At 46.3% G+C, this 23646-nt stretch overlaps 1 protein-coding gene across 8 annotated transcripts in view; it reads right to left on the bottom strand.

Moving 5' to 3' along the window:
- Positions 1-23646, bottom strand: part of Ptpn3 (protein tyrosine phosphatase non-receptor type 3) — a 150524-nt gene that overhangs the window by 44324 nt on the left and 82554 nt on the right. For all 8 annotated transcript variants that reach the window (XM_085839269.1, XM_085839270.1, XM_021159376.3 and 5 more), the window contains 8 exons: positions 23211-23255; positions 20234-20286; positions 15224-15344; positions 13969-14056; positions 10293-10381; positions 5794-5857; positions 4385-4557; positions 220-354 (listed from right to left, as the gene is read on the bottom strand). In XM_085839269.1, coding sequence (XP_085695395.1) covers positions 220-354; positions 4385-4557; positions 5794-5857; positions 10293-10381; positions 13969-14056; positions 15224-15344; positions 20234-20286; positions 23211-23255 — 768 coding nt within the window. The remainder of the gene's footprint in view (positions 1-219; positions 355-4384; positions 4558-5793; positions 5858-10292; positions 10382-13968; positions 14057-15223; positions 15345-20233; positions 20287-23210; positions 23256-23646) is intronic.

Here is a 23646-nt window from a genome sequence, read left to right as displayed (position 1 = left end):
TGATCTGAATACTACTACATATGCACTGGAATATCACCATGTATTTCATGAACAGATAAAGCTAGTTAGGTGAACTTATTATAACTTTAAGGCCACCTTAGCATCATCAGAAGACTGTCTCCTGCAAGGCATGAAACACACATGGGAAGTCTGACTCTACGCCATCTCTGCTGAAGAATTTAAAGGCATCTGCTGGTGTGTGGCATAAGGAGAACATACCAGTTGGGGGTGATGGGAGGGGACCGGGAAGGCAGGCTCTTGGTTTCCAGCCGTTCCACTGATAAGGACCTCCTCATGACTGGGTTCCACACCATCCCTCCAATCACCTTTTTGCAATATTGGTTATTTACAGACCTGAAAAACAGATGCAGGGTCACTGTCCACACTGACCTGTTCAACAAGAAAGCAAGTGCAGCATCCATAAAATGTAGTCTCCCCTGGGAAGGTGCTTACTTAGCACCACAAGGACAGCAGCCCCCGTCAGACCTGCTGGGCTATGACCAGTGGAGCCAGTCTCCAGAGTGTCCTTTCAAAAAGTTTAAAGATTAGATTTATTTATTTTGTATCGGTCTGTGTACGCGTGCGTGGGGTGGGGGTGGGGTTGTGCCACTGAGTCTTTGTGGAGCTCAGTGAACAACTTGCAAGGGATCGAACTCAGTCCATCAGGCGTGGCAGCAAGTGCCTTTACCCGCTGAACCACCCTGTTGGTCCATAACTTCCTTTCTTGTTCTTGTTTTTCTTTAAGTCTTTTGGTGAAAGTGCTTCTGTGTTTCTACTACTTTAAATAGTTGAACTGCTTCTAGACTGTTCCAAAGCTGCCAGGTTAGAAGGCGTGTCAGAATAGCACAGGCAGCACAGACCAACCCAGGTTCAAAACGTCAATGGATCCACCTCACTTGCCTCCCGCTGGCATGAACAAAAGCAGTCTTCCTTGCAGACGATCTCTGTCATCCCGGCCACCAGATGTGGTAGCCATAACTCACTGGGAAGCAGAGGATGTGCTTAGAACAGCCTCAGGTCCTATCCTCTGACTGAAGGATATTTCTGAATTTTATTTATAGTTAAGAGAACTGACATCCCGAGGTATCGATCGCCTTAGTAAACTGTCTGAAGTCTGGTTAACAGTAACAGTTCTGGCATTTTCTAATTTTACACCATGTTCTGATGTCTTAAACATTCCATATATTTCCTTATGCCCCAAGACCAACTGACGAAAACAACAGAACAAATAAATACAGTGAAATTCAGGTTCTAGTTTACAGTATCGACTGTGGCCGTCACTCTGATCAAAGTTCACTATAGCATCACTAGGAGACCTATTCCCCTGAGGTCAGTTATATCAGAAGCCACATGACCACTGATTAAGGCTGTCAAATTAAAGTCAGGGAAGCAGGCAGCAAGGCTTAATGTGGCAGATCCCTAAAGCACATGTCAGGGGCTATTAATAGAAATTTGGAACTGTGCCACTGTCCCTGGAAAATAATGAACAGATTCTTCTTTCACAGAACCTATCAGAGGGCCCAACACACAGACCTACAGATGTATCTCCAGGGCTGGGATGGCCGTGGTTTCCTCGACTGTCAAATGATCAGAAGGGATAAGGGCTGGGGAGATGGCTTAGCTTGGTGCTTGCCACCAAGTCTAATGACTTGAATTCAATCCCTGAGTCCCATAGGACAGAAGAAAACTGACTTCCAGAAATTATCTACATGTGTTTTCCCCCATACCACCTGCACATACATACATACATACATGTGCAATAAAATAACAATTTAAGAGTCAAAATTAGAAAAATAATATATGGAGCAGGTGAGATGGCTCAGCAGGACAGAGCACTGACTGTTTATCTGAAGGTCCTGAGTTCAAATCCCAGCAACCACATGGTGGCTCACAACCACCCGTAATGAGATCTGACGCCCTCTTCTGGTGTGTGTGAAGACAGCTACAGAGTACTTATGCATAATAATAAATAAATCTTTGAGCTAGGGCAAGCAGAGACTGAGTGAGTGGGGTTGACTGGAGAGCAGAGGTCCTAAAAATTCAATTCCTAACAACCACATGAAGGCTCACAACCATCAGTACAGCTATAGTGTACTCATATACATAAAATAAATAAATCTTTTAAAAAAGAGAAAAATAATATATATGTATATATATATGTGTGTATATATGTATGTGTGTATATATATGTATGTATGTGTATATATATATATATATATACATATATATATATATATACACATATATATATATATTTGGTCAAAATTAACAGTATACTAAAAGATGGTATCAATAAGAAACTTATGACTTGTGTGTGACAGGGCAGATCTAATGGAGCAGAAGTGTTCCCAGTAAACCCTTCCTGAATTCCTGACCCACAAATCTTGAGCTATAACAGACTATTGTTGCTGTAATCTCCAACACAGGAGTTCTTATGTCATGGTAGATGAGCAGGACCCAGCCAGCACCTGTACTGTTTACAGAGGGAGAAGTTTGCAGGTAAGGAAACTGAGGTAGCACTCAAGGGAGAGAAGGATTTGAACTCTGTCAATACAGTGTTGGAATATACCCTTTCGGTCCCTCATCTGCCACCTTCCCATCTGCCGCCTGGAGACTCAGGTCTAGGCAACTCTTCTTTGGAAGAAAACTGCTTCCTTCTAATGAACACGTGGACGGTAAGTAGCATTACAACATCTGGGTGGGGGCCACACACACACTTCAACAGGAAGGAGGCCCCCTGTCAACTGCAGCCATCTCACTGAACTTCTGCGACTAGACTGTAGTGGGATTCCTCTTCACATGGGCCATCTGCAGCACAGAAGCTATGCACAGCAGAGGAGCTCACTGGTACTTCTATACCTTATGATCAACTATATATTTTCATGCTAAACTGACTTTCTGTTTCTTCACCTTGACTTCCTCTGTCTGCAGATCTGACCTATTGGCGCACCTGAACCTGACTCTGGAACTCTCACAGACAGGGGGCCCGCTAAGCTGTTATGGCTATGGCTGCTCTGCACTTGCTAGGTTCCTGAGGCACCTAGTGAGGGATACCAGGCTTGGAGTGCTCAGTATTACTTCCATCAGGGACGTTGTCCCCTGGGAAGGCATGACCCAGGGAGTGTTCAACCAAGATGCACACACGGCCTCACCAGCTGCAGCGATCTGGGCAGTCAGTCTTGGCGCTGTGCAACAGCAGCAGGTGAGCCCTCTGCAGACAGCGGGGCTGTTGCTGGTGACTGACTGTATCACGCTTGGGAACAGCTCTCACCTGAGGCCTCTGGCTAGCTAGAGGGACCACCACGCAGAAGGATTCAGTTTCCACGTGGCATCATGGGGACAAGCCTCTACAGGTGTCCCTGCTACGTTATTCCTATGGCCTGCTCAGTAGTAGAATATTGAATACAGAAATAGTAGACAGAAATGTAAGAGGTAAACACTTTAAAGATAATGTTTACTATTGGTTCCTAAGAAATAATACCTCCCCTACCAGAGGCAATTTGCCACTTACTAAATCATTACATTACCGAAGGACTAACACGTAGTATGAAAGCCGCTAGAATATTCTTACAAAATTTCACATCATACAATAGCTCATACTTGAGCTTCATTTAGAAAAAGCCACATTAACAATAATCAATCACTGTTTTGAAAAAGCATCAGCAAATGGTTTAGAAATCCTAGCACCTTGATAAACAATTTCTACTGTGTCTTCTACAAAGCAGGCTTAGAATAAACACAGCTAATTTAGAGACCCAAAGGATATTATTTTAAAAATTATAATGTACATATGACATATATGTACATTTATTTTACTGTTCTTACCATTAAGTTTTTTGAATATCACTCCTATAGGTAACATTTATCTCTTAGGTTCATTACAAGAACCAAATACAATTAAATATATGCCCTCCTTTGATAAACACTAGGTAATTGTCAATTATAATTATTACTTTGTAACTATAATAAGTAATATATCCTGAAGTCACCTCTGTTCGTTTTTATAGGGTGCCTTATGGATTCACATTGTGGCGGAGGGGTTGGTCTAGTGGCCTCCAGCTGGGAGGAGCCTACCATGCTGGCACCAGGATGACACTAGGTGACCTTTATTGGACAGGGCGTGGTGGCAGTTGCAATATTAGCTGTCTGGGAACTCAGACGACAGCAGGGTTGAGGGTACGGAAGCTAACCTTGGGAGAGCAATACACAACCGAGTGCGTACTAAGAGCTCAGCCTCCCCTAGAGACTCAGCCGCCACTCAGGGATCTCAAATCTGGAGTCCAGCCCCAGAGCTGCCTCTGCCCAAAGATGCCCACGAGCCAAGGGCAACCAGCACACATCAACATCGCAGGATAACATGGATGGTCCCTGGAAGTAGACTTACTTTTTGGGGTTCCTGGAGCCTAGAGTCCAGTACTGAGAGAGAACATTCTTTTCCTGAGGTAGTAACTTTTTTGCCTGAAAGAACGAATGGTGTTCGACGCAGGATTTCCACAAGTTTTTGCAAGATCGGTAATTCAGCATGTTGAAGGCCACGATATGTTCCCTGGATTCAGCCTGGGAGGAAGAACAGGAAAACGGTAGGATGATAAAAGTGTGTCAAGCTTGCTACCCATCTGTAACAGCCGGGGAAGACGTGACAGAGGAAGGGGGCAGGCCTCCAGACACCTCAGATGCACCCCAGTGTCCTAGGAATATTTTTTTTTTGAGCAGAGCTGTGAACCCTCCATGGGTGGGGTAATAGAAATAGCCTGAATCCATGTCTCCTCACCATCTGGGGTCCTCCACAGTCACTCTCGTTTCAAACCTGCTTATAGTTCAAGAGAGGGCTTACTTGCTGCTACCATGTGAAAATTTAAATCTCAGCTTTTGTGAACATCTCTTTCCTGAAGAACTATCCTCCCACCAAGCTGGTAGTAGAGACATTGGAATCCCGAGGATTCTCCATTTCCTACCCCAGGTTCATATATAATAAGCAATTTTGTCCTTAGTTTTGCCTTCAGGCTACGTGTGTTCAGGTTTTCTGATTCCATATGCATTTTGGTACCACCCTGACCCCCTGTGCAGTAGAGGTGGGGGGAGGACAGTCAGACAGTCTAGGTTCCAGTCCTTGGTACTTGGAGCTTTAGTGATCCCATTTCTAAGGGTCCATTCTCTGTGTGGGGCCAGTCTGAGGGCATATCATATTTGAAAAGCTGGGGCAGTCGGTGACAACTATGCAGCATAACAAGACAGGGCGTGGTGTGGAAAGGGCAGGCACCTTGGTTCAAATTCCAGCTCCTTCACTCTGAGGCTGTGGGAGCCTTGGCTTCTTTACTGGGTGTGCTTGTGCTATGGCTAAGCAAACAGAGTTGTCTAGGATCCTGCCGACTCCTCCTGTAAGACCCAGTCCGTAACAAGCTATCACCTTCGGAACTTAGCCGTGTGGACGCTTCCTGCTCTGCTCTGCCAGGTGCCCAAACTGCGCCCTTTTGTCTAATCTGTACAGCTCCCTGAGAGGTGGGCACTCATGACTTGAGCTTCTAGAAACGAGGGACTATGGACTAGAGGAGATGAAAGAAAATGCTCAGCTGTGAAAGGGGGAAGAGGCAGGGTCTAGACCTCGAGGCTGACTATATAGCAAGTTCATTCTCCACACAGGCACCAACCAACTCACAGAGATGGCCACAGGTTCTGAAGGCCTGACGGCCACAACCTTTCCTTCCTAAAGACACAGAAAGCAATCCCCGAGGAGCTGAGAGTGGGACAAACCTCAACAAAGCAGCGAACGCAGCAAGTGGGGACAGGACTCACCTGTTTTTGCCGCTGGTGTATGAAGAACTTTTTCCTTTTGAAAGAAATTTTGAGGATGTTCACCCTGTAAAAAGCAAAGCAGAACAAAACCACGCATAGCACAAAAAATAAAGCAAGGTGGAAATCAAACAGAGACATCGGGGCTCAGCCGGGCTATGGCTGAGCCTCTTCTGCACGGGTCCTCTATTGCGGCTCAGCCGGGCTACGGCTGAGCCTCTTCTGCATGGGTCCTCTATTGCATCATCCGGAGACGGCGGGCCACTGGGAGTGTGTCTTGGCCAAACTCAAGGAGCTGACCGAGCTGGATCTCCACGGGGCCTCTGGATTGTGAGGCAGCTTTTAAATAACCAGGAGCGTGGGCCGTGCGCACTCTTTGCTGTAAGTCTCTTTGTGACACTGAAGCCCTGCAGGAGCTGGTGCCTACATGGGAGAAGACAGCTGAGGGCAGTGTGGAGCAGTATGGACAGGCCTGGATGCGCCCCAGCTCTGTTACTTAACAGCCACGTGTGCATAATACAGAATAAAAGGCACTCGTCATCACCAAATATATTTTCATATACCAGGCCACTGCCAAGGGCTTTATAAACGCTGTCTCTATTGGGTTTTTGCAACAGTCCAGAATAGTATGTAGTTATCCTCTATAAGAGGAAGCTGAGGTGCAGAGATGTCACTGTTTGGAGTCACTGTTAGAGCTCAGCCTCCAAAGCCTAGGATCTTGGACCCTATGGTATCTGCTGAGTGGTGGCCCATGACAGCCTTTCTCACCACGGTCTTATGACAATTTAGATGGAGTAAGCATGCCAAGTTCTTATAAGATTATGGTACACCACAGGCTTGCAGTATTTGTTGTCTTCACTAAAACTGGTGAATGAAACCAGTGTGTGTGTGTGTTCTGGTGGGTGCATATGTGGAGGCCTTCGATGTCTTTCCTCAGGTGCTGTCCACCTTACTCTGAGACAGGGTCTATCTCTCATTTGACCCGAAGCTCACCAATCCCATGAGGCTAGGCTGGCTGGCCAGCGACCTCAGAGGTTAACCTCTCTGACCCACCAGTGTTGGGATTACAAATGTGTGCCATCACGCTCAGTGCCAGCTCACCTTTTAAATAGGTTTTATTCACCATGACAAGCGACTATAATCTACACAGTACTGGGGGGAAGGAAGGAAATTGACTGCTCTCTGGGATCATACCAAGACCTTGCTAGCTAAGAGCATCCTAGAACAGAGACATTGAGTAGATAAAGGGAAAGTTTATTCAAGTGATATTTCCCCAGCGGAAGACAGACAGACAGACAGACACACAGACAGACACACAGAGCACACACACAGCACATTTCCATTATATAGTAAAAACAAAACACCTATTATAAGCAATCTGCTGGCAGATACATTCGTTTAACTAGTGAATTTTGGGAATGACTGCAGGCCAGACCAGAAGGCTCTTATGTCCTGTTCTTCTGAGGTGACCACGTCTCCTCCCTAAGTGTTGAGGGGCAAGCACAGGAATTCCTATTTCACAGGACTCCAGAGAACCTGCTCACCAGTGTGTGAGTTCCCCCCTTCCCACCCTTGTCTTGCTGGGCACAGACTGCTTGTGCACTACTGGCTTCATATGGGGGGGGGGTCCCCTGCTGGTGCCCCTGGTTCAGAGGGTTCTGCCCAGTGCTTTCAACTCTCTCTCTCTCTCTCTCTCTCATTGTGTTCTTCACTAGAGCAAATCTGAAGGATGCAGATGTGGTTTCCAGACTGAAAGTCCTACATCAGGCTACCTCCTGCCCTTTAGTCACAGGAACTATGAAATGGACTGTGTGTCTAGAGGGACCAAGTCCTGTGCCAGGTCCCAGGGACAGAAAGAACAAGACAGTAAGTAGGTACTGCAACCTGGATATGTATAACTTAAGGAAGGAGACAGGTGTCAAATGATGCCCACAGCCATAGCCTCTTGACCACTGCATGCACAGGGGAATCTAGCTCCCATTAGAGCATCTACCAGTAAGTCTCCACTCTGGTGTCCTGTGAGGCTCTCCATGGCCAAGTCGCTCTCTAATCACTGGCTAAGGCACTGCATGCTCTAGCCTTAATCACCCATCTACCCTGGATTGACCACTGTGTTCTCCCTGTTCCCTCTTTGTACCTTCTTTCTAGAATGTACACTGTGAGGCCAAAGCCTGTTCTCTTTAGAGTCACTTCTGTAGGCTCTGGGCCCTTCTGTACCCTGCCCTTGCTCACTCTCCAGGGCTGACCTCTACTGGTCTCCCTTGTTAGAGTTGGGGTCTGAGGTGCTTGTGTTTGAACACTCCATCCCGTTCAAGTGTCCACACTTCACCTGCACGGCATTCGGGATCCTCTGAACCGTGAGCCAGCTTTGCTTCCCTTACGTTGCTGCTTTCTATTACTGTGTCACAGTGTTATAAAAAGTAAGTAATAGAGCACGGGCATCAGAGACAGGCTTTAACTGGAGCCAGTCTGAAGCTGAAGAATAACCGAGATTATCAGAACGAGCCCCTGAGGAGGAGGTGTGCCAAGAGGCCCTGTCAGGCCTGACGCAAAGGCTTCTGTTTACAAAGTTGCTTAGAGAAGTTTTTGGCTTTGGATATCCTTAAAGATATCCAGAATCAGATATCTTTATCAGGAATCTGAAGTATCCTTAAGGGACCGAAATCTGCCTCTAAATGTGATGTTCAGAACCTGCTTCAGGGACCCTTGTAGATTCGGCCACACATGGAGCTAGACTCCGGTGACATCTGGGTTACAGAACTAGAGGATTAAGGCACTTAGGGAAAATCAGGTCCGTGCCCACCGCCTGGTCCTTTGTTCCAAGCAGCCCAGAGAACTCGGCAGGCCACACCCAGCTGGTGAAGCCGTGGCTGGGGTTTCCTCCTTCCAGCGAGGGCTCAAGAAGGTCTTATCTGTCAGACGGATTCTATGGTAAAACTAAGCAGGACTGTGGCACATTTTGTTGAAAATCAAATGTACATAAAATTAATTGAAAACCAGTATCTGTAAGTATCCTATTTACGCATGTCCCCACAAACACAGCTAAGAGTGGTAGAATATAAAACACGTTTGGAGTGACAAACTGGATGTGACTTTCAAATGCACCATTATTAGCAGGAGAGCCTGACAGGTCTTACAAACTTCCTTGTTCTACAGTGTTCTCTGCGGAGAAGTCAGGGATAAGAACGGCTTACTCAAGGTTTAAGTGAGGTAAGCAAAATACAGAGTAACGTGACTTGGATATTGCCAACACTCGATAATATGACAGCTGCTATCACGGTTAAGGTCCCTGTAACTTTATTCATAGGTTTTTGTCCCTGTTATAAATAATGCTGCAGTAAACTTCATCCTGTCTCCATTTGTGAAGTTCTAAGTGGTCAAACTGAGAAACAGACGTAAACCTAATGTCAAATCTGGTCTGCCGCCCAAATCTCCTCCGCCCTGTCTATAAATTTCCGTGTGGCTGCTTTTCTTTGCATGTGTGTACTTCCGCATCTCTCACAGCCTGCAGCACATGTTCTCTTCAGCCTGCCTGCACTCGCTTATATTATCATTTATTAAAATGTATCATCTGGGTAGTATAATATTTTCCCAAAGAAAGCTCCGTTGCCTGGGCACAGTAAACTCAAACTCATCTTGAAAAACCAATTGGGTCTCCCCTCGCCCACTTCAACCCTTGTTTTCTATGCATTCAGTTGCCTGGAGTCAATCACAGTTTGAAAATACTATGGCCTTGACTCTTTTAAGAGAGAGAGAGAGAGACCATTTAGTAGACATAATTCATAGATTAAACTTTACCACAGGCATGTATGTAGAGGAAAAAAAAAAAACCCAACACACACACACACCACACTCACACACACAGACACACACACTCACACACACACACACACCACACACACACACTCACACACACACACTCACACACACACACACACTCACACACACACACACACTCACACACACAGACACACACACTCACACACACACACACACTCACACACACACTCACACACACACACTCACACACACACTCACACATACACACTCACACACATACACTCTCACACACACACACTCACACACACACACACTCACACACACACACTCACACTCACACACACACAGTACTAGTTGTAGGCGAAGGGTTACCAGAACCTAGCACTAATACCATACACATACAAGAGGATGGAAGGATCTCTCAACAACAAGACCTGCCTTGTGTCATGGATCCACCAACTAGCCGAACCACAGGACAACGACTGGAGGGAAGTTAATGAAAACCAAAGGTAACTCTTCCAAGTACCCAATCTGGATCAAATTCAGAGTTCAGAGCTTAAAACTTGGAGGACTGGGGGGAGGGGAAGGGGGAGGGAAAGGGGGGAGTACTGCGGAGTTCCAGCCATCCTTCAGAAATAAAAATTTAAAATTAGAGCTAGCATTGCTTTTGCTCGGCATATTTTTATAGCATGATTCAGACAATATGAAGTGTTTGTACTTACCAAGGGTAGAAACTTGTGCAAATGTATTTTCGGTAGACTGCAATGCCTGCAGACGCAATCCCGATCATTAGATCTAGGTTGTGCAGATCCTGGGGGGACAAATGAAGCGTCCAGGTTCACAGTGTGTTACTCTGCTACCTTTAAAGCACCCACGCTTTTATAAATAGCAGCATGCAGCGTCCGCTCAAGAGGGGAAATGCCATGAACACAGGAAAAATTCTTGCTTTGCAGCTACTTAAGAGCAAGTAGTTGGTACCTAGTTCTTCTAAAGTGAACAGCACATAACGAACACACACACACACAGACACACACACACTCACACACACACAGACACACACACACCAATGATACCTGGTTTAGAAAGTTACCAGATAGGATTACGTACTCCACAGAGTCACATATAAACACTCTTGAATTTTCAAACATCAGCTTTTGGGACCCACATGAGACTCAAACAGGCCTCTCCCACATACAGCTCCGTACAAATCTCAATTTCAATTACTGAAAAAGCTTTAGCTATTGTGAAATGATGAAGAAAAATTACACATGTAGACACGACTCTAAATCCAATTAAGAAACAAATGTTACTTATGAATCCAGTGGAATTACACTGGCTAAGGGCTTGTGTGCCTGGCACTGCCATATATTATACAGACACAGAAGGAAAACGGAGAGGATTAAAATGGTTTTAAATCCACTTGAGTATAAGCAAATAACATTCAAAGAGACGGAGCTGCTTCCTTGAGTCGCACATAATTTCTGTTTCCAATCAGGTATGGTTAAGTACAAACATTGGGCAGGGCCAGTCACGAGTGTGACCTGCTGGCTTTCCACTCATAGCCTATGTTATCCAGGGCTTAGGAGCCCCTCCATTTCCCCTTTTTACATTATAAACATTTTTGGATCCCCCTCAAAGGTCTGTATCAGGCTTAAAGTACAGAATATAAGAACCTAGAACAGACAGGGGCTGGAGAGATGGCTCAGCGGTTAAGAGCACTGACTGCTCTTCCGAAGGTCCTCAGTTCAAATCCCAGCAACCATATGGTGGCTCACAACCATCTGTAATGAGACCTGACTCCCTCTTGGGAGTGTCTGAAGACAGCCGCAGTGTACTTACATAAAATAAATAACAGATCTGTGGATATGCATGGGTACTTGGCAGGTATAACAAATGTTCACTTTCTATTGGGGTGGGGCCATCACTTACAAGTAACTAAGGAACAAAGGGAGGTACAGAGACTGGATAGGGAAGTGGTGTTGATACAGAGGAAGTCCTAAGTATCTGCACAAGGCACCAGGCTAAAACCCCACCAGGCTTCCTTTCATGATGAACTTCTGGCCTCCATACTCACAAAGCACACATATGTACGTGCGCAGGGCCTTGTTGGAAGAGGTGTGTCACTGGGGGCAGGGCATGCTTTCAGGTTTCAAAAGACCAGCACCATTACCAGTTAGTTCTCACACACTCTCCGCCTCGTGCTTACTGATCAGGATGTGGCTCTCAGCTACTGCCTGAGAGCCACACCTGCCTGCTGCCACGCTCACCACTGAACTCTCTCTGGAACCATGAGCTATAACAAATGTTTTCTTTTATAAACTGCCTCTTCACAGCAATAAAGGTGACTAAGACAGCCGGTGCTGAGCCCATGCACTGGCCACCTAGGTGCTGAGTGACCTTTGTAACACCAGAGAATCAGTCTCCCATTTATAAGGGGGGAGAAGTGATTATCCCTCAGGTGATGGAATGATTGGAAGAAACTGTCCACCCGGACACAGACGTTTGCCCAGCAGATGACATGTATTAGTCTTCTAAACTAATAACAATGCGAACCATTCATCAACCTCACAACCAGGCCACCGTCATTTCTTCTACGAAACGATTACACTTGAATAGGGCTGGCAGCCAGCTCAGGCAATCAAGTGCCTGCTGTGGAAATGTGAGGGTTGCAGTTCCAATTCCTCGCCTCCAGGAGGCGTATGGAATTAGTCTTGCATGACTGTAATCCCAGCACTGAAATAGAGATGTGTGTGGATCCTTGGAGCTCACTGGGCAGCCAGGCAGCGAGTATCAGGTTCAATGATACATGTTTTAAAAGATAAAGGTGTGTGTATGTGTGTGTGTGTGTGTGGGGGGGGGAGTTAAGAGCACTGACTGTTCTTCCAGAGGTCCTGAGTTCGACTCCCAGCAACCACATGGTGGCTCACAACTACCTGTAATGGGATCTGTTGGCCTCTTCTGGTGTATCTGAAGACAGCTACAATGTGCTCATATACATAAAATAAATAAATAGTTCTTTTTAAAAAGGGAGGATATGAGAAGTGAGGTACAAGACATGCACTCCTTAAAAAAAAAGAGGGGCTGGCGAGATGGCTCAGCGGGTAAGAGCACCGACTGCTCTTCTGAAGGTTCTGAGTTCAAATCCCAGCATCCACATGGTGGCTCACAACCATCTGTAATGAGATCTGATGCCCTCGTATGGTGCGTCTGAAATCAGCTACGGTGTACTTATATATAATAGTGAATAAATCTTTGGGTTGGAGCGAGCAGGGACTGAGTGAGAGGAGTTGACCTGAGCGAGTGGGGCTGACTGGAACAAGCGGGGTTGACCAGAGTGAGCAGAGCTCCTAAAAATGCAATTCCCAACAACCACATGAAGGCTCACAACCATCTGTACAGCTACAGTGCATTTACATACATAAAATAAATAAATAAATCTTAAAAAAAAAAAAAGAAAGAAAGATGAGGGGACTAACATCTGGCCTCCACAGTCATTATGTACCTTGCATCTAGCCATACCTACAAATGCATATGCACACACACACACACAAGCAGCACACACACTACTTACACACAGCATACACAAACATATACATGTTACTGTATTTAAGTAACCAGCTCTAATCTGAGTACTGCTTAAGATGTAGTAGAAACCTTGGCTCAGCAAACTGCCACTTAAAAAATGGATTTATAAAGTCGTGTAAATGTAGAAGAGGGAGCATTTGAGGGAAGAGGGGGGGCCAGGGGGAGGAGAGATGGGGGAGGGTGACGAGAGGTTAAGCATGAACAAAATACAATGAAATGCATTCATGGAAGTAAACACCCCCCCCCATCTGAGATGAGGGGACACGCTGGCCTCAGTCTCACTAGGTGGCAGAAGATAACCTTGAACTTCTCATCCTCTTGCCCCCTTGGTGGGAATTGAACCCAGGGTGGGAATGGTAGACAAGTATTCTACCAGCCAAGAGACAGCCTCAGCCCTCAAACCCATCATTCTGTATGTAGAAAGCTTGTACGTCTTCTACACCCTGGTCCCTCAGAAGTGTGGGGAAAACATCAATTGAATGGCCAGTAAGACCCAGATAAACTCAATAAACTTTTCAAGTACCTCTCTTAAAAATAATTATATTTGTTTCATTTACTATTTCGCGTGCGTGAGTGTTTTGCCTGCGTGTATGTCTGTGCACCGCCTGTGTGCCTAGTTTCGAACCTCCATGTGGGTTCTGGAGGTTCTCTGCAGGAACAAGGGTCTTAAACCCCCGAGGCGACTCTCTAGCCCCTAAATAGCTTTTAAAAGATCTTGTTTGTGATAACGGGAGGGAAACAATTCCCCAAGGAAGGTTTCGAAGTTACATAATTAAAAATAATACAATAGTTTCTGAGCTAAAGGGTACATACTCTGCCTCCATGAAGCTCCACTCCGTAGAAGTCAAGGGTTCGAGCTATGTTGATGTAGCAAGATTCGGCTTCCGACTGCTTTAGCCCACTGCAGAAGAAAAGAGGAAATGCAAAATTCACCCAATAGGTGGAGAATATAACCTTGAGCTTTTAAAGTTAAAAATACCTGGGGAAAAAAACGTTGTAATCGTCCTCTGTAAGTTATTAACAGTTACTAAGTGCCTTGGGCCAGTCCCCCATAAGCACTCTAGCTTTAAATGCTAACGAAGCAGGTTTTTCTTCTTGTCCATGGAACCTGACCTCTTCTGGACCTCTAGGTTTTTACTAAGACACCTTCCCACTTGATGGGCTCTCCCGGAGGTCTCCCGACAGTGAAAACTGTCTATCGCCTTTCAAGATTCCTGCCCTCTCATCGTACCATGTTGCTCAATTAATAGGTAATCTTTGATCATTCTGCCTGTCTATTCTCTCAACAGTGGCCTCGGGCTTCAAACGCCAGTGGCCCTGTGCTATTTTAGGATGCTGACTTCTGTCCCAGGAGCAATTCCGGGAGAAAGGGCTGGCGGCACCCTCTGAGAAGGTACGCTGCTAACTTGCCCTTTGTTTTTATGGCCCTTCCCAAGAACTGAGATGTCTCTGGAGGGCTGGCCTGGGTCAGCGTGGTTCTCATTTACTGGGAACAGAACAGCTGCCACGGTAGCACTGGGTCACGTGAGGAGTGGGAAGAAGAGGCTGAGAGTGGGAAGTATTTGGTAGAGGCAAAGCTTGTCCCAAGGCAACTCCCTATGTGGAAGAATAGCAGTCTCAATCCAGGGCCACCCACCCCGTCCATCAGTCAGCTCGCTCATCTAGCCGTCTCTCCACTCAACAACACCAGAGGGAATGGCCTGTTTTATTACATGGGGTAAAACGGCTAAAAGGTACGCCTGGCTCTATCAGCTTGGAGGCCAATCAATCAGATTGAAAACGGGCATCTCCTTAAGGAATTAACCAAGGGCGGTGACATCTTGGAGGAAGAAGAGGCCAGCTGACATCCTCAATTCCTACAGCATTTTTATGCTTTACAAAAGGCACAATTGATGCTAAATATACAGTTGCCATCATCCCAGGTTAAACATACAGGAAACCACAGGAAGGCAAGGGGGGGCATCAAACACAAAGAGGGAGGTTATCTATAAATACCGAGCGAGCTTGAGTTCCTAAGCCCAGTCCCCACTCCCCCAACCCCCCACATCCACCCCCCTAGTCCCCGCACCTGTGCTGTTCATGGAGTGACTCCACTTTGCTTAAAAAGTCATCATTTTGATCTGGTATGAACTGGCTGTCGGCAAGATAGCCTGGATGATGTATGGAAGAATTAAAGTCTCCAAAATGAGCTATTAAGATACAATGAGGGGAAAATCATGATTAGCCTCAACTCTGCAGTATGGTCCTTATCAACAAGCATCGGTAACATCACAAGAGATAGATAGGGAACAGGTCTGATCATCTCTGGGCCACAAGAACCAGCTCTTCATTAGCTTCCAATCCCATGCTTCTAATTCGAACCTCTACTTAGGGCTAAATTCCAAGTAAGTGCAGGGGTGTGGCAGGTGAGGGGCAAGGCGGTTAAACTCACAATAGTATGCTTAAAAAGATACCACTGGGATGCTCTTACAAGGGCTCATAGTGAGGATGCATTAATATATCTTCATCAGGGTTCCCATTAAAGAGGAAGAAATGGAGACCCAGGGAGAAGGGAGCCCTAAGCCAGGCTATTTTCAGCAAAGACCGAGGTGACAGGGACTTAGGTTAGCGCCCCATCTCCCGCCTGCCCGTGCAGTGAGCTGCTGACTTTTCTTGATGTCCTAGAAAGGCCAACAAGGTGCTGCAGATGCTTTTCCCAAGCCTAAAGGCAGAAACCTCTTTAATTTTCCTGTTGGTTTCGACAGCTCAAGAAGAGCCTTCTGAATCGTTTACTTGCTCGTCTGTCCTGTTAACTAGCCATACTCACCCGGCTTCCAGTCAACAGGAGTAAACTATAAGCTCCTTGCTTTAGCAAAGTCACTGACAAACATTTTGATCAATGTGAGAGCAGTGAACCCCCCCCCCCCCCCCCCGGGGCCGTTTTTCACTTGAAATCTTATGCTGCTACCCTGGCACAGGGTTCTGGGATAACCACTAGGGGGAAACAGTGAGCAGTCACAGCCACACACATTTAAAAGAACCTGGGGGTGGGGGTGGGGGGCTGCTAACAGTGTCGACAATGTCATATCACTGGAGGGTTTAAGCAAATGTACCTCCCGCCAATCTTACACAACATGGGTGACTCTAATAATAAACAGACAAGGAGACAGAACAAAAGGTATAACCTGAGTCCCTGTGCTCTCACCACAGGGCCTGTCTTATCTGTCTGCTGAACACATGCCCCAAGCTTCTGATCCCAGGCATCCACGTTTCAAGCGATCGATCAATCGATCAATCAATCTGACCAATGAGTAAGACCTCCATCTGCCACTGTTCTAACTTCATCTTAGAGCCTCTTCTTGGGGCTCACTCCTCTGATAATTTTCTAGACCTCCTTCCCCAGCCCAAGCAGGACAGGGCACACACTGTGTGCTCTTTCTCATCCTCAGGGGGCTGCAGAGCTCCCTTCAACCTGAGGCTGGTACAGAGTCTGCTCGAGGCAGAGGCTCGGGGACATAATAGAGTAACTACATATTTCCTAAACCTTCCTTTTTGTGCCTCATAAGCCCCTGACTAGCTAGCAGCAATCTTCAGCCACTGGGCTGGAAGTATTTTCTATCTTGAACATTGTACTTCTTGATCTAATAGGAAACTGCTTAGGTTGGCAGATCACAGATAGGTCTTAAATACTAGGCAACCATCTTGAAACAACCTGACAGAATGTATCAGACAAAATGTACTAAGTATACATCCTGAGCCACTAATTTTATATCTAAGAATTAGTCCTATAAGAAATGCTAGCAGAGTATGCAAATACATGTATAGTTATTTATCAAGGCTAGAGGAATATAAATATATCTAAGAATCAGTCCTATAAGAAATGTATGTAGGCCGGACAGTGGTGGTGCACACCTTTAATCCTAGCACTCGGGAGGCAGAGGCAGGTAGATTTCTGAGTTCGAGGCCAGCCTGGTCTACAGAGTGAGTTCCAGGACAGCCAGGGCTACACAGAGAAACCCTGTCTCAAAAACAAAACAAAACAAAACAAAACAAAACAAAACAGAACAAAGCAAAAAAATGTATGCAGAGTACACAAATACATGTATATTCGTTTATCAAGGCTAGAGGAATATAAAGAACTTAGACTTCAAGCTTTCTGTCTGATGACCCATGATTTATTAGTAGGACAGCAATGTTGAGTTTCCGGCCTCAGCTAGCTCTGCCTTTTAGGTTCTGGGACTGTCTTCAGTGGTTCTTCTGTCAATCCTCCACAGCGGGAAGCCCAACGGCAGAAGCTTGGAACAGAATGTCTTAAATGTAGGCCTTCCATTTTTCTCTAATTACAGCTTATTGCTTATCATAGCCAACTTCTGCATTTACTTTTTATTCTCTATGGTAGCTGTGGGGGTCAGATGACAACTTTCAGGAGTCAGTTCTCTCCTTTCACTGTGGGTTTCCTGACTGACCTCAGGCTGACAGGCTTTGTTGGCTGCAAGCGTTCCAATGCAAGCAGTCATCTCTCCCACCTTGTACACTACTTAACACAGTTTTCTTCTGAACTGGCAGGAGAAGACGCCAAGAGTTAAGACTACGGTAACAGTGCTTCATACAGTGGTTCATTTCTCTCCCCTACAGCCCTACAAAGCAGAACAGACACTTCTGGTCCTGCTCACCACATGAGGCCTGGAAGGTCAAGCCATGCAGATGAGAGGAAAAGTTAAGACCCAGAGAACGTGGCTTCCATCCCTGTTCTCACTGACTCGGTCAGTGTAGGTTCAATATTAAGGGACTTTTTGGCTACAGGCCACCTTAAAGTGCACTGTTTAATCTGAAGCAGCCATGTTGCATAAGGACCAGTCGCGTCCATTCACAGGTGGGAAGCCTGAGGTTCAGCCAAGTGATAGTACAGGGACAAAAGAACAGGGCGAGGTTAAACTAAGCACAGTTCTCTCCATCCTCAAGTTCTTGCCACTCAGCCCAGATGCTCCAGCAGTGAACATCCAGCCCTGGCTTCAATGTGAGAAGGTCCTGCCTGTCACTCATCAGCCCAGAAAAAATGGGAGCCACAAATCTAGAGACTGATGAGGGCACGCTGACATCGGGCTATGTATCACTGCTCTGTGTCATGACAGGCAGACACCATCTTAATCATAGCAGCTGTGACTACAGTCCCAGAGCCTCACAAAACAGAGCCTAATAACTTTCCCTTCTAGAAACAGTGAAGAGAATTATTCTGGCCAGTCGTTCTTACTGCTCTCTCTCTTCCTGATCTCAAAAGGTGCCAAGGTACGCAGTAGGTGAAATGTTAGCTGAAGGGGCAGCTCCGTTTGTGCAGTTTGGGGAGGTCATTCGTGTTGGGCGGGGCTCTGGTGATGCAGCTCTTTTTGAAGTCAGCCACACTCGTTTAAAGTAAACCTAGCAGCTCACTAGGCTGGACTTGGATTGAATAGTTTCTCTGATCTGTTGCCGGTGCCCTATCTCCTGGTTCATGTCCTTCCCAGTGGATGCAACATGCTGCTGTGTCCCAGACGGCAACCTCTTCTGAGTTTGTTTTTGTCACGAGAAGAGGAGGCTGGTGGGATGGAGCTGAGGCTGAGTGTGTCTTAACAGTGAGGAGGCTTGCTGTATGCTTGACATCATGGGGTCACCTCACCATCCTTGTTCATTCTCTGGCTCTATGCAGTAGGCAGGTAAGCTGTGGGCCCACCAGGCTTGTTCTTCACCTCCTTTCTTGTTTCTGTTCTTGTTGCAGGGAGGAAGTACAGCTGGGGCCTCCCCAGTAGCCCAAGTGTGTGTGTGTGTGTGTGTGTGTGTGTGTGTGTGTGTCTGTCTGTCTGTCTGTCTTTCCTTCCTTGGTTTCTTCTCCTTTCTTTTCTTTTCTTTTCTTTTCTATTCCTCCTCTCCTCTCCTCTCCTCTCCTCTCCTCTCCTCCCCTCCCCTCCCCTCCCCTCCCCTCCTCCTTCTTCCTCTCTCTCTCTCTCTCTCTCTCTCTCTCTCTCTCTCTCTCTCTCTCTCTCTCTCTCTCTCTCTCCATTTTTCTTCTGAGGCCACAGTAAGATGGGTAATTTGGCCTGCACCTGCTCTGAGACCTGATCATTTTGCTTTCTTAGTTACTTGCCATGCTGTGGGCTGAGACTTCTGCAAAGACAGAGGGGACTCCTCAGTCTTATGCTAAACTATGTGACTATACAACCAAGAGGGCGCTCTGGGCTGGCACCACAGGGCTAATGAATGGCAAAGTGGTATTTCACCTTGCACAGGATCTGACACCAAGTATGCTTAATTATTAAGTTTTGCTGACAGGATGAAGAGATTTCTTCTGTAGTTTAAAAAAAACTTGGCTGGAAAACTCTACCCAGATTTTCTATCCACCGTGGCACCTGTAGTTAAGTATGGCTTGTTCAAGTGGAAAAGTGAGGAAATTGCAAAACCAAGACTGGATTTCAAAGATTTAGTTAAAAAGCAAAGCAAAACACAACAGAACAACACACACACCCATAGCTCATTCACACACACACACACAGACTTTTAAAGGAGGGTCTCATGTAGTCCAGGCTGGCCTTATGGAGCGGAGGATGACTTTGAACTTGTGATCTTCTGTCATAGACCAGTGTATAACCCAATAGCTACACTGAAGCTCTGAATATAAATTGGTAAGCTCTCAGTAGCATTTTAGATAGGTATCAAGCAAGCAGCAGGAGTGCCTTCCAGCAAATTCCTTAACCTAGCCAGGGCTTGGTTTCCATGTTCAGAGGAGGTGATGGATATAAATATTGTTCCATTGGGGTTTGTATGGAGACCAGATCCAAATACCTGGGCAGAGGCTCTGGAAAAAGTGGGTTGTATCTGTCTGCTGTTTCATAGCTCCCCAGGGGGAAATGCCACACCACTCCTTCCCCCTGGCACCACTGTCCATCTGATATCCCCAAGCAGGGCGAGAGTGTGGCTCAGGTTAAAAGTCTTACTAGTAAGACAACAAGAGATATATATATATACCCCACCCCAGCATCTTGAGGAAAAGACTTCCTCAGTGAGCAGCCAGTGATAGGGTGGCTCGAACAAGCCAGCCACCACCTAGTCAACCTCCCTCAGGACTTACATTGTACTGCGTATGATGCTAGAACCACCGCTGAGTTGAGAGGGCAGGTTAACCTGTCAGGAGAAAGAAGGATTAGCTAAGTCAGAAGAAGCAGATACTCAGCAAATCACAGGTAGCCCGTGGCTTTCTTTTCTCCATTAACTGTTAATCAACAACGTGATTGAATCTTCAAGGCAACTCCGATACAAATCAATCTCGAGTGGCACTCGAAATACATTAGAGTTTTTTGGAGATTTAAAAAAAAAAAAAGTAAGCTGGGCGTGGTGGCACACGCCTTTAATCCCAGCACTTGGGAGGCAGAGGCAGGTAGATTTCTGAGTTCGAAGCCAGCCTGGTCTACAGAGTGAGTTCCAGGACAGCCAGGGCTACACAGAGAAATTCCGTCTCAAAAAAAAAAAAAAAAAAAGTCACTTCTGGTTTGAAATGATAAGCACCACAAATACTAGGAAGCTAATGGTTTGACAATGGACCACCCGCTCACATTTTGAGAGAAGTGAGAAAGTAGAATCTGAGATAAATCTGCAGCCTTCCGATCCTTCTAATAAATAATAAAAATCTGAGACTTTCTGTAGGGCTCTGACTACGTCCTAGAGTCCTAGAGAATGGATGACTCTTAGCCAACCTCCTCCCCGGAATGGTGATACCTTTTAAATGGAAAAAATAGGGAGGTGGGAAGAAGAATTCTGTATTTTAACATCTGTAATTCTATAATTAAATTATATACTACTGACTATTCCTAAACCTACCGCTCTTGCTGAGGTTGACAAGGTTCAGCCATCTCTGTCTCCCTGTTATCCATTAGAAATCCACTAACCTGGCCTGGGTTTGTTCTCGCTACCAGCTAACCTCAGTCCTCCCAAATGCCTGTTCTCAGTGACGCTACCTGTCTTTATTGCTCTCTTCTCTCCATTCAAACCTGGCTCTGTGTTCTGCTCAAGCTCTGCCAGCAGACCTGGAGCAAGGGCCACTGCTGAATGCAAGAACCAAGCTGGGAAAGGCTAGGGGCAGTGACTGGGAAAGTGAGCTCTCCTTACCAGTAAACACTGAGACAAGAAGATTTTTAAAAGCATCTTCCAGTCCCATGGCAAGTCAAGAGAGCATGCCATTGGCATGGCAGCCAATGAAGGCCCCACATGAGTCAGCCCATTTGCCAGTGTAAGCTGGTTGGCCCCCAGTTGTTTCTCTGTCTGTCCATTATACTCCCACTGGTCCTGAAGGTACATCTGAAGGTAGCATTCCCTATCTGAAAGCCCCTGATGCCCATGAGTAACTCTGTGTAGTCCTGCAGATGTCTGTGTCTCTCTGAATCTTCGGATGGGCCCTAGGGTTTCTTGGGATGGAATCTGCCTCATAATGGATGTGAAAACAGTATTTATGGAAAAAAACAAAGCACCTGCCCATAAAGGAACCCTAGACCAGGTTTCTGTGACTGCCAAGAAGAGCTCAAGAGGGGAGCTGGGCATTTCAACACAGGGCTATCTCGCACACGAGGAGCCCTCAGCACCTGGTCTATGGTTTGTGCTGGAGAAGGGATGGACGACTGCTACCTTGGAGAAGGGACACACAGAACTCCTGATGATCCTGAACTCTGTCATCACTAAGCAGTCAACCGTTCTGAAGCCAGCCCCTTCGAGGAGGCTCCTGTCTCCCGCTGGCAGGACTGTAGCATAGGGAAGCCCCGGTGCACACGGCCACCATCCCTCCAGACAGATGTCTTATCACAACCTTCGGCCTGCTATAATACCCCACAGCTGTTCTCTTCCGTCCGTCCGGTGGGTGTGAGACACACGCCTGCAGTAGGCACGAGAAGCCCCTTCTCTCTGTTTCCTACAAGTCAACCACACATGGCTTCTAGCTGGAATGGGGAAGCCTTCTTGCTGTCCAGGGGAATCTCTTTTCTCCACTAACCCTAAACCTGGCTTATGCCCAGCACCCCACAGAGACTTTTCTAGGCCAACTGTGACTCCCACAGCGCTCCTGAAACCCTAGGCCAACTGTGACTCCCACTGCCCATATGGGTCTCATTTGCCTCATAGGCTTCCCGTCCTAGGTCATGAGTCACAACTGCCAGCCTCCTTGTGATGTGGCAGGCCAATGGCCTCTGATGACCCTCTACAGTAGAACTAAACTCATAGGAGGGAGTGCGGATGAGGAGAATTGAAGTAAATGGGCCATTTTCCTGCTGCCATTTTTTCCCCCATAAGGTTAAAAAAAAAAAAAAAGGCTAAGGGGCAGCCAAGAGGGCTTAGTAGGTAAGGGAGCTTGCTGCAAATGCCTCCCTTGGTGCATCAAGTTCAATCCCTAGAACCCATGTAAAGGTGCAAGGAGAGAACCAATTGCACAAATGTGTACTTTTGTACATACATGTACACAAGGGCACATACATATGCACACACACACACACATCCATTCTATCTCTAGAAACCATGTCTTGAAAAACCAAAAATAAAATAAAGAAAAGGAAAAAAAAAAGAAAAGAAGATACTAAGGATTTGGAAGACAGGATTTTTTGGTCTTGGAATTTTAATCCTCTTTCTGGCCACTCTCAGATACCGTCTAAGCACTGAAATGGCCTGGATATACCCAGTGTGCTGACTCACAGGCAGATGCTCATCTCAACACACTTCCTCCCAGGGAGAAGACAAATCTCTTTAGTACCACGGTCTCAGAAGTGGCTCTAACTTACACCTATTCGCTACCTGAGCTGAGGCCTGTTTTACATTCAGAATCTTTTCTTCCCTTTAAAATTCCCCAAGTCTTTGCCAGAAAGATCACTGTGCGCTTTGTATAAAATTGTAGTAAAGTGGAATGAAGTCTCTCCATCATTAGCCTCTGTAAACCAAGAGGGAGTTGAAACCAGCCTAACATACAGACTTGATTTAAACTGAATACTGTCACCGGGAATGTGTGCTCATTAGATTAAAACCAGGAATCTGGCTAGTCTGACAGGAAAAGAAGAATTCAAAATTCTCATTACCTTCCTTCGCAAACATCCATCTTCAGTTGTAAGAAATATAGATGCCTGGGAAACAAACATGTTCGTTAACAAGTGCTCAGAATGTGGTAAGTGAGCAAGAACAACAAAGCACACATTTGAAAAACAGAGTAGATGCAAAAACCATGTTGCCTATTTGCAAACTGCCTAGGTGCTCTGTGCTAGGGAGGACTGAGGGGATATATGGGATAAGAGCCAAGGGTGCCTCCCTACCCCCAGCTTTCTGCATGGGCTTTCAACTAGGCACAGGGACCCACAGCATTCTGTACAAGCTGCACACACACACACACACACACATACACACACACATTGCTCTGTGAAACTGCTAAGAGGGGAGTGTGGGTCTGTGAAGATCACAGCTTGGCTGGAGTGCGACACGCAGCTGGGCTTTTTCCTGGAGCCTAAGAACCACCCCAAG

The sequence above is a fragment of the Mus caroli genome, unplaced genomic scaffold (genome assembly GCF_978045245.1).
Source record: "Mus caroli unplaced genomic scaffold, Mus_caroli_1 scaffold_6, whole genome shotgun sequence".
In the NCBI taxonomy this organism is placed as follows: domain Eukaryota; kingdom Metazoa; phylum Chordata; class Mammalia; order Rodentia; family Muridae; genus Mus; species Mus caroli.
Note: the sequence above shows the minus strand (reverse complement) of the source record. Positions and strands in the feature narration are given on the sequence as shown.